This window comes from Catharus ustulatus, chromosome 1, assembly GCF_009819885.2.
Source record: "Catharus ustulatus isolate bCatUst1 chromosome 1, bCatUst1.pri.v2, whole genome shotgun sequence".
Lineage (NCBI taxonomy): Eukaryota > Metazoa > Chordata > Aves > Passeriformes > Turdidae > Catharus > Catharus ustulatus.
Window position 1 is genome coordinate 96,662,955 of NC_046221.1, and position 14,796 is coordinate 96,677,750.

Sequence of the window (14,796 nt, forward strand, 5' to 3'; positions counted from 1 at the left end):
TATGCCAGGTACCTACATTTTACTTATTTTCCTACTTGTTACAGGAGGAGCAAAATATTTTTGCATTTTATTGTTCATGTGTGTATCATTTTCATTGCTTAGTACAATGAGGATTTGTACCAAGTTTTATGCAAGTGAGACAGGAGATAACAATATTGATGTAAGCCTTTTTGTGTGCTCTACCAAGCAAGATCTCAATGGGAGATCATAAAGAAGAAAACAGCTGCTTCACATATTCCCTTCAGCAACAAGAGGCTATTTCACAATTAAAGCGGTCTTTCTCATCTCAGACAATGCTGCTTTGGAATTGCTGCTGTTCTCTGCTACATTTAACCATCACAAGCTACTGTAATTTCACAGTATGAACCGTTAGTCAGCCTACAGGTTTTTGGCCTAACAATTCCATGAGTAATGAGCTCCCTTTGAATGACAGAGGCACTGCATCTCTTACTTGTTTGACAATAAAATGTGTTCACCTCTGAAATATGTAAATACAGATGCAGGGCTAAAGTGCATACCTGCATCTTTAAGTCAAACAAGTTACTTCCTTTCACTGAACTGTCAGGGGATGTCTAACACCAGAACAGGGAATATGCTGAACAGTGATTTAAGAGAAAGACCTTGGCTTGAGTTTGTGTGCTTGACATTGCACCTAGTACTGAGGAGGCCATTCTAGAAAGTGAGGAGAAGGCTAAGAATCCCACTGCCTTCTGTAAGGATGAATCCCTTTGGAAAGGAATCCTGCATGATATTGAGAAATGGGAGGAAGGGAGTTTCTACAAACTCCTTATAGAAGTAGACCTGCAAGAAATGTTATCAGCTCTGATGTATTCTTAGTATGATAAAGATCCTGACTATCTTTAAATCACTCTTGGTATTAGAAATGTCATTCTGCAGTGCTGTCTTGTTTCTCCTTTTCATCTCCTATATTGCCAGGATTTTTGGAAGTCTCCTTCAGTTATGTTTCATTGTTGGATGTCTAATTCTCATGTTGCAGGTTTGTTTTTTTTCCAAGCTCAGGGCTTCTTTTTGAGTTAGTCTTACACTACTCAGCACATTTGCAGATGATCACAGTTACAAGAAAAGCCATGACTTCAAGGGTCAAGAGCTTGGTTGGTTTATTATTTATCTTTGCAAAATTATGCAATCAAACTGTTCTCTAAAACAGCTACTTGTACAAAAGAAAATGGACATTTTTTTTTGTTGATAAAGTGGTGCTGGCTATGGCAGCCAAGCCAGATGCTGAATGTGTTATCTCAAGCCATCTGGCATACCTTGTTTCCACCATCCAGGAAGGTTGATGCTTGCCAGCAGAGTCCATCCTGATACATCCTCCTGATGATCCCCAGTAGGAAAGTGGAGATTATTCTTCTATTGATTGTATCATAATTTCCTTGTTATTGCAGCATGAATTAAAAAGGTGCAAAATTTCAGGTTTAGTATTGTAAGCATTCTTTGTTCTTGTCACCTCTAATTTTTTATTTTTAGAGAAGTTTCTAATGGAAGCCACCATTTTGTTTTAAAAACATACCAGGATTGCTGAAGAAGAAACAGCTGTTGTCTGCCCTGTTATTGATGTTATTGACTGGAATACATTTGAGTACTTGGGAAATGCTGGTGAGCCACAGATTGGTGGATTTGACTGGCGGCTCGTCTTCACTTGGCATAGCATCCCTGAAAGAGAACAAAAACGGAGGAAGTCCAAGACCGACGTGATCAGGTTAATTTTTATGCACCCTATGAAACTGTGAATATGTTCTTAATTTCACCTGAAAATGCCAGAAACGCTGAAAAGTATTTGGGAAATGAACATATTACTAAAAAGTAGATATTTTGTTTAGTTCCCCATTTTTTTTTCCAAAATAGCTCCTGTTTACCATGCACCTGGATAAAATAATGCTCTAAAAACTGAAATTCATATTTCATCTTCCATATCGAAAACTTATTGCAAAGTAGTCTCTTGACTCCTCTAAGCAAACTCTTACAGATGCTTACCAGCACATGGAAAGAGTGTAACTGATTAACTAATACTGGAGGATGTCCTCTGTGCCAAGCAAAGAGCTCTGTGTTGAAAAAAATGTATGATGGGCAACAATGAAAAGGAAAAAAAAATCACCAACCAGTAAGAAGGTAAAAGTAGTTTTGAAAAATTTTTTTTTCTGTGCTGTAATGATAGTTGTAGTTCACTGTGCTGTTTTCAAAGGTGAAACTTTTGCCAGTTTTTTACTGGCGTGAAAGAATACAGCTCTATCCACCATGGTTTCTGTGAAGGGCTAACTTGCAGAGCTCAGGCCGATGTCTTCATTATGTGTGTTAGTTTTGTTTTATTTTAAGACAAGATGCCATCTATTGGTATTATTTGTCACTCGACACTGTGTTTTCAGGAGAGGTAAGAGAATAGAACGAACAAGGCATCTGGAAAATGGGAATGGTAGACAAGATCCTGATAGCTGATGATCTGCCATGTTCAACCTAGCCCCATCTGCTATGGTAGTTGCTGAATTTCAGCAGTTTTTTGTAGTAAATTAACCTGTTCAGCATGTTTAATACAGTCATTTTGTTAGTACTTTTGTCTGTTATTGTATAGACCACAAAAAATGCAGAATTATTATTTCTTCTCAGTCTTTTGTAAGTTACTTATCATGATATTAATACCCAGCATTTCACAAATACTAATGAACTTTTCCTCAACTGAATGAACATTTTTTTTTAAATGGGAAAAGTGAAGTAGTAATTGAGTCTTTCTTAGCATGTATTAGTCCTTAAAAAATAAAAATCCAAATAGAATAAATATTTTTAAAACGTTTAGTTCAGATATGATGCATTTTTTTCTTCATGATAAGAAGAATCATCTTTGACATGCCAAGAGGAAAATGATGAGAGATAAAGTTTCATGGTAGCCTGAAGACTGTGAGCTCGACAAGTGTCTGGAGAAAGCAGCAGTGCTGGGAGTGGTGTCACCAACAGCTTGGTTTGGAAAGATGAGATCTGGAGGGAGCCAGAAGGACTTGACTGGTTACGGAGTTTGTTATTTTTACTTCTGTCTTGTCTCATCTCATTCCATTCTTTGAAATGATATATGACAGTGTGAGACACTGTTGCTTCAAAAAGATAGCTGGTAAAATTAGTTTTGACAGATTAAGAGCAATTGATCATATATCTTGCTTTTGTTAACATTTACCTCAGCGGCAACTTAGTAAAATTCACATAATGTCAGCTGAACTTAGTTCTAACCAGCATTTTATACTTGGCACATTAAAGAGAGTCATTCTCAAACTGTAAATAATAAGGAACAATATTGAACAAATACAAGCTTATGTACATGTGCACACTCTACTCTACTGGAAGCACATCCCTTAAGTGTGCTCTGTCACTCTGGGCCTTGTGATCTTCAATGATGACCAGTCATGACTCCTGATTTTTTTTTTTTTTCCTTCCGAATGTAGTAAAAAATTTAAGAACACACATGTGGGTAGATTTTCTTAGAAAGAGAACAAGTCTCTTTAGGGGCTATATTTACTTAATAATTAAAGTCTGAGAGTTTTTTCAATTGATGTTAGTGGGATCAAGAATGTTGTTTTTAATTACTAAAGCACAAGTGTTTCTTTAATTATTGGTTAAGTAAAATAGATAGGGATTCTTAACATAGATAGATAGATAGATAGATAGATAAGCACTTAGAATTTCAGAGCCAACTAATACAGTTCTGCCACAAAGAAACTAATGTTCTGTTATGTGAAGAGGCTCTTCATTTATACACAAAGACACTACAGTTTTTTATAACAAAATTTCTCACTGTTACTTTGTATCCAGAAAAGACTGAGAAAATAGAAAATAAAAATATATTCTATATTTTTTTAACTGTTGCATTAGTTTAATATTTTTTCTTTTTACTCAGTTCAGAGTTACTATTCTCTTTTATAGGTCTCCAACCATGGCAGGTGGATTATTTTCTGTGAGCAAGAAGTATTTTGATTATCTTGGTTCCTATGACACAGGAATGGAAGTCTGGGGAGGAGAAAACCTTGAGTTCTCATTTAGGGTAGGTGGCTTAATTGAAAGTTTCTTTTCCTCAGAATACAACAAGTTCCTATTTCTTTCTTCATGCCCTTTTACTTAATGAGGTAACTGTAATGTAAGCAAGTGCTAAGAAGGGACTATTTTGGAAGGTGTTTATATGAATCTTGTTCTTGCACATCAGGATACCTGTACTTTTCTTCCAAATAGCCATTTTAAAGCAATTTTAAAAACATGTCTTTGTTTTGAGCCTTAGTATAAAATGTAAAAAGGGGTGTGATACTAGTGGGTGAAGTTTACATCCTGCAGCTTGAAGGAAGTCATTGGGAAGATTTGTAGTGCTTTGATGTGACTCAGAGTTTTTGCTGTGGTTGATGGAGTGAGCAGTTCCCAGTGGGGCAGAGAAGGCAGCCCCTGTACTGATTTTAAGGCTTTATTCTATATATGTTTCACCTAAGAAAAAGTTTATACAAAGGTTATAAAAGGTGGGAGGGAAGATCTCCAGTAACTGTAGAGTTGTACCCCACAGGAGGCATGACCAAGTGAGTCAGATAGCTGCAAGGAAAAGGATTTACAGCAGGAAAAGAGAGGGGACCCAGGACATTCCACACTGATCAGCAAAGCAGTGTTCTCCTCAGCTCAGCTGTTACCAGTGCTGTGGCTGGTTCCCACCGAGCACTGGCTGCCTATGGTTTCCCCAAATCACATTTGAAGTCATCCAGTAGTGATGTAAGAGAGATGCTTAGGGCTGCTTTTGGCTTTCAGGGAGTTCACAACTTACTATCCTGGATTACCCTTGTCTGTTCTGCCCATCATCTGTTATTTTTGATGGTCATGTTTGCATTTCTGTGAGTCATTGGCTCATGGTACAGGGTTTTTGTCTTTTTTACCGGGTGGTGACAGATTTCAAGGTTAAATAGCATTTTAATGCTACAAAACCACTTTATTGAGAAAGGAGACATCAGCAGACTGTCTCTCTGGATGGTCTGTGTGTTAACCAGACAAGCATGGAGACTTCCTGGCTGCTCTTCCAATCCATTTCCAGCAGTGCAGAAATCTTAGAAAAGAGGGTATAAAAATAAGGAACAAAATTTACAAATTACAAACAAAATAAGGAACATAAATTATTAGGGATGATAGCAAGCACAGGCCCAGAGTTGATGTGGTTTCTCTCTGGAGGTAGATTTCTCAGCTGGAAATGCTGTTTGATCCAAGTTCATGGCCACCACCTTTTTCACCTGGGGAGCAGTTTCTGGCATGTAAGCCCAAACAGCCCACTCAGTAGCCTTGGTCTGGTTCAGCAGGCCTCCACCTGAAATGCAAAGCAGTTGACCCACCTCCATCAGCCCTGTGACCCTCTGAAGCAGGAGTCTCCAGTTCTGGTGTATTTAGAACTCCCACTCCTTGAAGAAAACCTCTAATATGGCACACTTGGCATGCAGCTCTTGGCTTTCTGCTCTTTGTGTCTTGCTGTTGGGGAGACCAAGGCTTGCAGACAGCTTCCTTTTGACTCAGAGTGCCCCAGTACCGGCTGCTTTAGACCAACCTTCCATTGCCATTGACCTCTATAAAGCTCTGGCAGCCAGTCTCATGTTTTATGTCACTGGCTCCCCTGAACCAGGGCACTGTGGGGTGCAGTAGTGTGTGTGAGCAGTGCCTTCACTCCTTCAGCATGCAGGACTGTGGTCTCCTCATGGGACAGAGGAAGCATCAGAGGTGGCCCAGCACACAGGAGAAGGACAAAGGGAGCAGCAGAGTCCCCAGGAGAGAATGCACAAACACCTGCAAGGGGCTAAGCCAGCATGTAGGTGCAGGTGGATCAAGAGACTCCTGGGAGACAAATGATTTAACAGGACAGGCTGTGCAATGGCCAATGAATATGCGCGGCCTTGCCAATTTTCCTAGTGCAGATTGCCAGTAGCATCTGGGCATTTGTAGGCAACATGCTTTGCTCTGTTTGATTTGGAGCTCTTGTGCTTGTGCTCTGTGTGGTGAGGATTTTTGTGGAGCAGAGCAGAGTGCTACGATGTTGTTTAACTGTGTTCTTTTGGCTGCCTGCGGTGTTCCAAGAGGTTGGAAGGGATAAATCATTGTTAGTGTTGTTGTCCTTGTGTTTTCTAGACCTGTCAGGCCTGAAAATTAGGAAGCAGAACTACTCAAAACCACTGTAAATTAATTTATTGTTGTTCTCATCTCTGAAAACACCACTCTCTCCCAATGACATGAAAAGGCTTGTCCTCAAGCCTCCTCTTTCTTGCACTTCGATTGCTCTGAGCTGAAGAAATTCTCTGTGGTTTTGAGAGGTGCAACAAGGACAAAGCTTTTGCTAAAAGCACGATGACTAAGAGAGATGGAGGCTACGTGCTGAATGCAGAATCGAGTCAATGTACCTTGATTTTGGATTGCTTAATGCTATTTGGCTGGATAAAATTTCACTTCATGGGCATAATGGGCATTGAAATTCCTCTTTCTGAGGTATTCAAAACATGCTCTTTCATCTTCTCCCTCTTGTACTCAGAGCAAAGGGAATCTGGTTGCAGCTTCTGTCCTCTCTCTGCTCTTCGTCTTGCAAGTGGTGCTGCAATGTAAGTTTGTTTCTGGACCAAGGCTTAATAGGTCTAGGGTCTGTCCTTCAACCTACCATGTGCAAAAGGGCCTTTCTTCTCAGAAATGTTACTGCCCATGAGCCTGGATGATACACCCCAGAACACTTGGGGTCTTCGTGTTTCCAGTATTTTTGAATTGTTTCTTTTTGTCTGGATCTGTGACTCTGTCTTATTGAGAGCAGCCAGGGTGAGTCCATGTGTGTGGGATTCTTCTCCACCCATCCAGCTTCCATCAGATTGCGTATGAGCACCACGCTGGGGGCTTAGACACAAGTCATCAAGAAAAATTTGCAGCAGAGAGCAGCAGAAATGTAGGGTTTTCCACATTTTGCCCTTTTTTAGCATGTAGCATCCTTTTTATGTTTTTTATTTCTTCCAGATAGTCTTAAAATGTTAGAATGACCTGGCAGAACTTTTATTCTTTAGCATTCATTGACCCAGCACAAGGTCAGTTGTCCAGAGACCCTGGCAGGGATGGCAATCCCAAGGTGAGATTCTGAAGATTTTCTGTACTTTTTTGTAATGCGACCATCTGTCTCTGAAAACAGAAGAAAATATGCTCATAGTCTGCTTGCATCAAGATGAAAGTGAAAGTGAAAAAAGGAGTGTCACCTTGTTTTCTTATTGAAGTGAAGGAAAAACATGTGCTTTTATAATGAAAGCTGTGAGTTATCCAGACCTAGTAAAGAAACAGACCTACATATACGTAAGCTTACAAAATATGCATGAAACCTTATGTGCTTTTCTGTTAAAGAAGGTTGAACTAGTTTCATGGAGAATGTTCTGCAGAGCCACTTATTTAGCATTTAGTAATCAACTTTAGTTTCTCTATTAAATTCCTCGCTTTATTTTATGGCTGTTCATTTGTACCTGATTTTTTATAGAAGTCATAATTTTTCTATTAAAATGAATATGAATAAACCTTTTGAGGAATTGTTTAGCTGAAGTATATTTAATTTTCTTTTGTAATAGAATGACAAGATAATTCTTGTACTGTTTTTATGAAATACTTAGAATTTAATGAGTATTGCTTAGCAACCTACAGTTATTTTTTAGAGAGCTTTAATTATTAAAAATTCAGCTGTTATGGAATTCTCTTTTTGTCATCAATTTAACAGAGGTATGGTCAGTTTGTTTCATTCCTTTGAAATCAGATTTTATTATGGAAGAGCTGAAACATGTGCTTCCTTCTTAACTACATTTTTATTGCAGTCGTCTTTATCATCTGTTCCTAATATAAAAAGCACATTGATCTCAATATTGAAGATTAATAAAAATTTCTTATGTGAAATATGACATTGGAAATTGTTAAAATAATAAACTTATGGGTCTTAATATTTGCTGACAAATCTTGAATAGTAAATCACAGCTTTAAAAAATCATCCTGAACATTGAAATAATAATAATGAAAAATATTGTTTTGAGACAAATCTCAAAAAAGGAGGTCTTAAAGTAAGAGGGGATAGTTGGTTTCATAGTATCTTTTAAAATAGCAGTATAATAACTTACCTAAGAAAATATGCAGATTGTTTAAAAGATCAGTACAGAATTCTAGATTTTTTAGTAGAGTTCCTTTAATCATCTTTGTTCAAATGACAAATATATTACTTCCCTGAAAATCAACAAAAAAGAAGAGAGAAACCACACCTGAAAAACAAGAAATGAAAATTTTAAATCAAGAAAGTAACAATTATCCAATACTCCCTATAGTTGAGTAATGTATTACTCAACTATAGGGAGTATTGGATAATTGTTACATTTTTAAGGAAACTCTGTTTTAAAAGTGAACATGTTAGAGTGCTTACACTTTGGTAATTAAACACAGTATTGTGCCATGCATAAAGTCCCATGTTGGTATCCAAAACCAAATCAATGGAGATGACACTTACTGATTTCCAAATTTAGAAATTTGAGAGAAATTCTAAGTAACTTTAAAAAAAACCCTAAAAGCTAGCAGTCTAAAACCAATTCCTGTCTCCTGAGCTGAAAGCCTTCATCTTTTTAGATCCCTAAAACTCCCAGAGAGAGAGATGGGAAAAGTCCTAACACTGATCTTTTGACACTGTTAGCAGCAGAGCTTTTATTTGCTACCTCATATCTTTCATTCCTGCTGTGTTCATTTGAATAACATGTAATTAAAACTGTATTTCTTGTACAAGAAGGTTGTCAGGGAGCAAACCTCTACCCCTTAAGCCTATGGCAGCTAATTTCCTTTGTCTTCCATTTACGAAGGAATGATGAGCTGCCAATTATGCATGGTTGAATACATGAGAAGAATTCTAAATCTTTAATGGAAAGTCTATAACAGCCACTGTTAGTTCAAGCCTCAAGTTAGTTCAAGTACAGCAACATACCCCACCTTCCTCCCATCTGACTAAATTTCAGAAACCTTGTTTCAGGCCCTCTTCAGAAATGGGGCATCTGCCATGTTGTGGTCACACCTAATATTGAATAGACATAAGAAATATCTAGCTGTGCTTTCCTTTCAAGTAATCAAAGCTGAGATCAGAATGGCTGATGGGAAAGTGGCTGTGCAGATGAACGGCCAAAAGTGCTTGGTTTTCAGAGGAGAAGAATGTAATTACAAAAATGTGTACAGAGTGCTGAGGCTAATGGATTCACTTGATGGTTGTTTCTGGACTTTTTCTCATGGGCTGTACATTTCCCAGCCTGGGGAGCCAGAGAGGCAGGAACATGAGCACAAGGGCAGAGTGATGATTTGCAGGGTTCTGCCAATTCCACATTCAGGTGCATGTTCTTCCTCGGCATCAAGCAGGAATATTGGTTTAGATAGGAGAGGCTGTTCCATTGTTGTTGGTTGGACCACCATAAGTTATAGAAGTACTTTGCTTTTCCTGTGTGTTGGGTCTGGGGTACCTTTGCCAGCTTTCCAATGGAAAAGGTTATTGGGATTTTATCACCAGGAGCCTATGCCTCCCTTCTAGATTGGTGAATGTACAAATGGGAATACAGCTGTTCTTCGATGACATAACAAGCTTACCTGTTTTGTCAAGTCTGCTTTACAGTACAATAGATATATACATATCTATAGATTTCTGGTAAAAATTAGTTATCAGCTACTGGTTTCTTTTTGAGGTAGCTATTTATGTGGTTAATTTGGAAAAAAAAACCATGTTTCTTTTTGGTTTTTGTTTTTTTTTTCCACAATGCTTGCATATCTTATATTGTAGACCACATCTTATTGTGAGAAAATAAAACTGAGAAAGGAATATTGTTCTCCAGATAAAACCAGAGATGTGGTTATCTCCTTGTGAACTCAGAGCAAATTACTTAGAGCAACAAAGATTTAATTTTATGCAGTTCAATCTTCAAATGAGACACAAAATTATTGTATGTGTTACTTGTAGTATGGTATGGTATTCTTGAGATGGTGTTATCCTTACTATATCCTTGAGCTTGCAAAAGACTCAAATTAATGATATGTCAATTCTTTGCTCAGATATGGCAATGTGGAGGAAGCCTTGAGATCCATCCTTGCTCCCATGTAGGTCACGTTTTCCCCAAACAAGCTCCATACTCGCGCTCCAAAGCTTTGGCAAACAGTGTGCGTGCAGCTGAAGTGTGGATGGATGGATATAAACAACTTTATTACCACCGAAACCCACACGCCCGCCTGGTGAGTTCAACTCCATTGTTCCTGGAATTTCAGCAGAATTTGTTTTCAACCTACTAACTATCGACTAAGCTACTATTTAACATGCAGTGCTTTTTATGTTTATTTCTTATTCCTTCTGAAACTTTTTCCCAGGCATAGGATAAGTGTATAATTTTTAATTCCTTGGAAAAAATTAAAAATTTTCTAAGAGTACAAGATGCCCCAATCTGTGTCAATATTAAATCAATAAATGAAAGAATAATGTGAAGTGGGGTCATCAAAGCAAGGAGGAGTTGTGTAGCCTAAAATGTGCAATTCTGTGAAATGGCTGATGCAAGACTCTCAATAAAAATTGAACAATTAATGAATGCAAATCAACAAGTTTCAGTGGATAGCAGACTTTCAGGTGAACAGCATGGTAATAATATTTAGCAAAATTACCTGTCTTGTGATAATTGTAAAACTTTGGACTGATGTAAAACAAAATAGATTTTTATGTTTGATTTACTGCTGCACTATATTTAGCAAAAAAAAAAAAAAAAAAAACAAACCACCAAACCAAAACCAAAATCAATATTGAAAAGATTAAATTAATTAAAATCAGTCATGGGAACTCAAATGAAAATGTTCCTAATAAAATGTTTCAAGCGTCAGTTCTGTTGGGTTTGGAGGTTCTTTTAAGTTAATACTTTTATTTTCCTTTAAATGAAAATACAAGATCATTGATTGCAGAATTTTTCAGGAGATTATTACTGTGAAAATTGAGTATGTCAAAACAGTAGAGCAGTGTGCAAATTCATAACTTGGACATATTTATTGGGAGGGGCCTGAAGGAAACTAGAAAACAGTTAACCCTGAAATGTCCTCGCAGTGTCTAGAAATGAATTAAATAAACCTCTGTCACAGGGTCCGAAATTCAGGCCCCAAAGAAATCATTGTCTGCTGTTGCTTGTTTCTGGAGGTGCCTGATCTCCCCAGCATGATCTCTTTGCATGAAAAGTTTTCTAAACACTGCCTTTCTGCTTTTGTGCCTGGGATGGGCTGCTGGGCATCCACCTCCAGCTGCACTGGATCAGACCTGAGGAATCAGTATGGTGCACAAGGAGCCCCCCACTCATTTGAGTGACCAACCCCAATAGACACAGCAAGGGAAAACTGCTCCTGAAAACATCAGGCTTTTAAAAGAGATGCTGGAGAAGATGAATTTTGTTAGCTTTCATCATGTGTTTGTTTGGATTAAATTGGGTAATTAGATTATTATAGTCCACACATTTGTAATAATTGGTTTACTTTAACATCATAAAAGCCATTTAGGTTTTATTATCAGAGCCTGACTTGGAGAGAAATATGGGATTTGCCCGTAGGCAACGCCAGGCTGATTTCAGCTTGTCATACACAAAAAGAGCAATAAATGCTGACAATTTTTCTTGTAAAGTGCTGGGCATCTTATGTCTATAATGACAAAGCTTTAACTTTAAAGGATATTTTTGTATTAGTACTGGAAGTTTCATGTATTGGCTTATCATAACACAGTGGATATAAGCTGAAACTCATGCAGGTTATTTTTCCCTGTATTAAAGCAACTGCCAATGAACTTTGGTTTCCATAATACTCTGTGCACCACTTGTTGCAGCAGTTGAGTTCAGACCTTTTTACTTCATCAAATCCAAATATTCAATTCTGCAGCACAACAGGAAAATGATTGATGCTATAGCTGCAAAAATTGGTTCCATGAAGTTTCACTTCAAGATTAATGTTCAGACTGCAGAGCTAATATGTCACGCTGTTTGTTTATTCAAACAGGCATTCTCTGCCTCTGCTGTACATCTGCTTTGTGTTTTCACTGGATTTCCACAGCTTTGAGAAACACAAATACATTTGTGGTTTGATGAAAGAGTGCATCAAGTGACCTGTAAAAATCTAGGGGCTGCAAACACTGTCTCATGTCTGACTATCTGAAGTCCCTAGTCAATATAAAGATAGGTTTTTGAAGACAGACATAAAAAGATGTGAACTCTGCTCTAGTCCATAGACAGGGAAAAGTCTGCAATGAAAGCTTTTCTCTAGAGGTTTAAGATTTCATACTCCCACCCCCCAAAATGGTGAAGTTCAAAGGATGCATTAGCAGATTTTACAAATTTCATCACCTAAGTGTAAAACTATACAGGTAATTTGCAAATGGATAGTGGTATGATTTAAAATCCTCAAGATTCATTCACTGCTTTGGAAATTTTCAATTATCTATCTAAAGGAAGTTTTATTTTCCAATACGCCTTCTCAGTCTCTGGCAATCTGTATTCAAGGGCTTCCTCACTTGCAGATTCAGGGAGTTTTCTCAGACAAACTGTCTTCTAGAATATTTTAAAGTTTTACTTGCACAGTTCCAATTCTTTTTTGTCAACATTTAACAAATGTAAGGATAATGAAATCAAATCCAGCACCCAAACATGGTGATTTTTCCTGGCTAGAAGTCCTACTCATCACTGTAACATACGGTTCCTAATAATGTATACAGATAATTTAAAAGGGAGCATCTGTTCTAGATATTTTTTTTTAATTTTTTTTCTTCTTTCTTCTTATTTTATTTTTTTTTCCCCAGGAACCATATGGAGATGTGACAGAAAGGAGACTTCTACGAGAGAAGCTGAAATGTAAGGACTTCAAATGGTTTTTGGAGAACGTATATCCAGAACTTCATGTACCCGAGGACAGACCAGGCTTCTTTGGAATGGTATGTGGCTGCTGAGAAGGGGGCCTGCTCACAGTTCTCTGAGCTCTCCTACTAAGTCAGTGTGAAGGTGTTTTTGTGCCTAAATCAGTTTAGGATTTTGGTAGAATTCAGTTAAAATTGATAGGCTTTAAAATGTGGTTTCTATCAGAACTTTATGTAAGGGAATGCTGTTTATGAAGGAGTTCTGTGACCGAGTATGAGAACAGGTAATATTGCCATGAATTCAAAGTGATATCTTGGATCTGTTAAAGGCTGGAAATGATAAGGTTTTTATTTCTTGAAACATTGCATAACAAAAAAAAAAGAGAAAAGTAAAGTGTTTTATTTTACTTGTTGAATTGAAAAGAAAAAGAGTGTACAGTAATTTCACAACTATAAGGCGCACCGGACTATAAGGCGCATCCCCCGGATTCGGCAAAATTTGCAACTTTGTAGATCAGATAAGGCGCACCGGTCTATAAGGCGCACTTTTTTTTTGCAGTGAGGCCCCGCCCCCAGCTCACCCCGTGGGGTTGCTGGCCGAGGCCCCGCCTCCACCCGGCAGCCATTGGCCCCCGGGGCCACCTCCACCCGGTAGGGGCGGTGCCGCGAGCCACCGAGCCACCCTGGACCCGGCAGCCATGGGCCCCCGGGACTGCTTCCACCTGAGAAGGGGGGTGCCGCGGCCCCCCAGCCCGCATTCACGCGGCAGCCATGGCTCCCCAGGACTGCCTGGACCCAGGAACGGGGCTGCTGCCGGCCCCCTAGCCTGCCTTCATCCGGCAGCCATGGGCTCCCGCGGCTGCCTGGAGCCAGGAGCGGGGTTGCCGTGGCCCTCCTAGCCCACATTCACGCGGCAGCCATGGCTCCCCAGGACTGCCTGGACCCAGGAACGGGGCTGCTGCCGGCTCCCTAGCCTGCCTTCATCCGGCAGCCATGGGCTCCCGCGGCTGCCTGGAGCCAGGAGCGGGGTTGCCGTGGCCCTCCTAGCCCACATTCACGCGGCAGCCATGGCTCCCCAGGACTGCCTGGACCCAGGAACGGGGCTGCTGCCGGCTCCCTAGCCTGCCTTCATCCGGCAGCCATGGGCTCCCGCGGCTGCCTGGAGCCAGGAGCGGGGTTGCTGTGGCCCTCCTAGCCCACATTCACGCGGCAGCCATGGCTCCCCAGGACTGCCTGGACCCAGGAACGGGGCTGCTGCCGGCTCCCTAGCCTGCCTTCATCCGGCAGCCATGGGCTCCCGCGGCTGCCTGGAGCCAGGAGCGGGGTTGCCGTGGCTCTCCTAGCCCACATTCACGCGGCAGCCATGGCTCCCCAGGACTGCCTGGACCCAGGAACGGGGCTGCTGCCGGCTCCCTAGCCTGCCTTCATCCGGCAGCCATGGGCTCCCGCGGCTGCCTGGAGCCAGGAGCGGGGTTGCCGTGGGCTTCCTAGCCCACATTCACGCGGCAGCCGTGGGCTCCTGGGACTGCTTCCACCCGGGAATGGGGGTGCCGCGGCCCCCCTTGCCCACATTCACCTGGCAGCCGTGGGCTCCCGGGACTGCCTGGACCCGGGAAGGCGGGTGCCGCGGCCCCCCTTGCCCACATTCACCCGGCAGCCGTGGGCTCCCGGGACTGCCTGGACCCGGGAAGGCGGGTGCCGCGGCCCCCCTTGCCCTCATTCACCCGGCAGCCATGGGCTCTTGGGACTGCTTCCACCCGGGAATGGGGGTGCCGCGGCCCCCCTTGCCCACATTCACCTGGCAGCCATGGGCTCCTGGGACTGCTTCCACCCGGGAATGGGGGTGCCGCGGCCCCCCTTGCCCACATTCACCTGGCAGCCGTGGGCTCCCGGGACTGCCTGGA

The 14,796-nt window shown here is 40.9% G+C and overlaps 1 protein-coding gene across 1 annotated transcript in view; it reads left to right on the forward strand.

The window, feature by feature from the left end:
• GALNT12 (polypeptide N-acetylgalactosaminyltransferase 12) overlaps positions 1 to 14,796 on the forward strand; it is a 49,771-nt gene that overhangs the window by 16,395 nt on the left and 18,580 nt on the right. The window contains exons 4-7 of the mRNA XM_033069835.1: positions 1,535 to 1,720; positions 3,925 to 4,042; positions 10,084 to 10,260; positions 12,839 to 12,970. Coding sequence (XP_032925726.1) covers positions 1,535 to 1,720; positions 3,925 to 4,042; positions 10,084 to 10,260; positions 12,839 to 12,970 — 613 coding nt within the window. The remainder of the gene's footprint in view (positions 1 to 1,534; positions 1,721 to 3,924; positions 4,043 to 10,083; positions 10,261 to 12,838; positions 12,971 to 14,796) is intronic.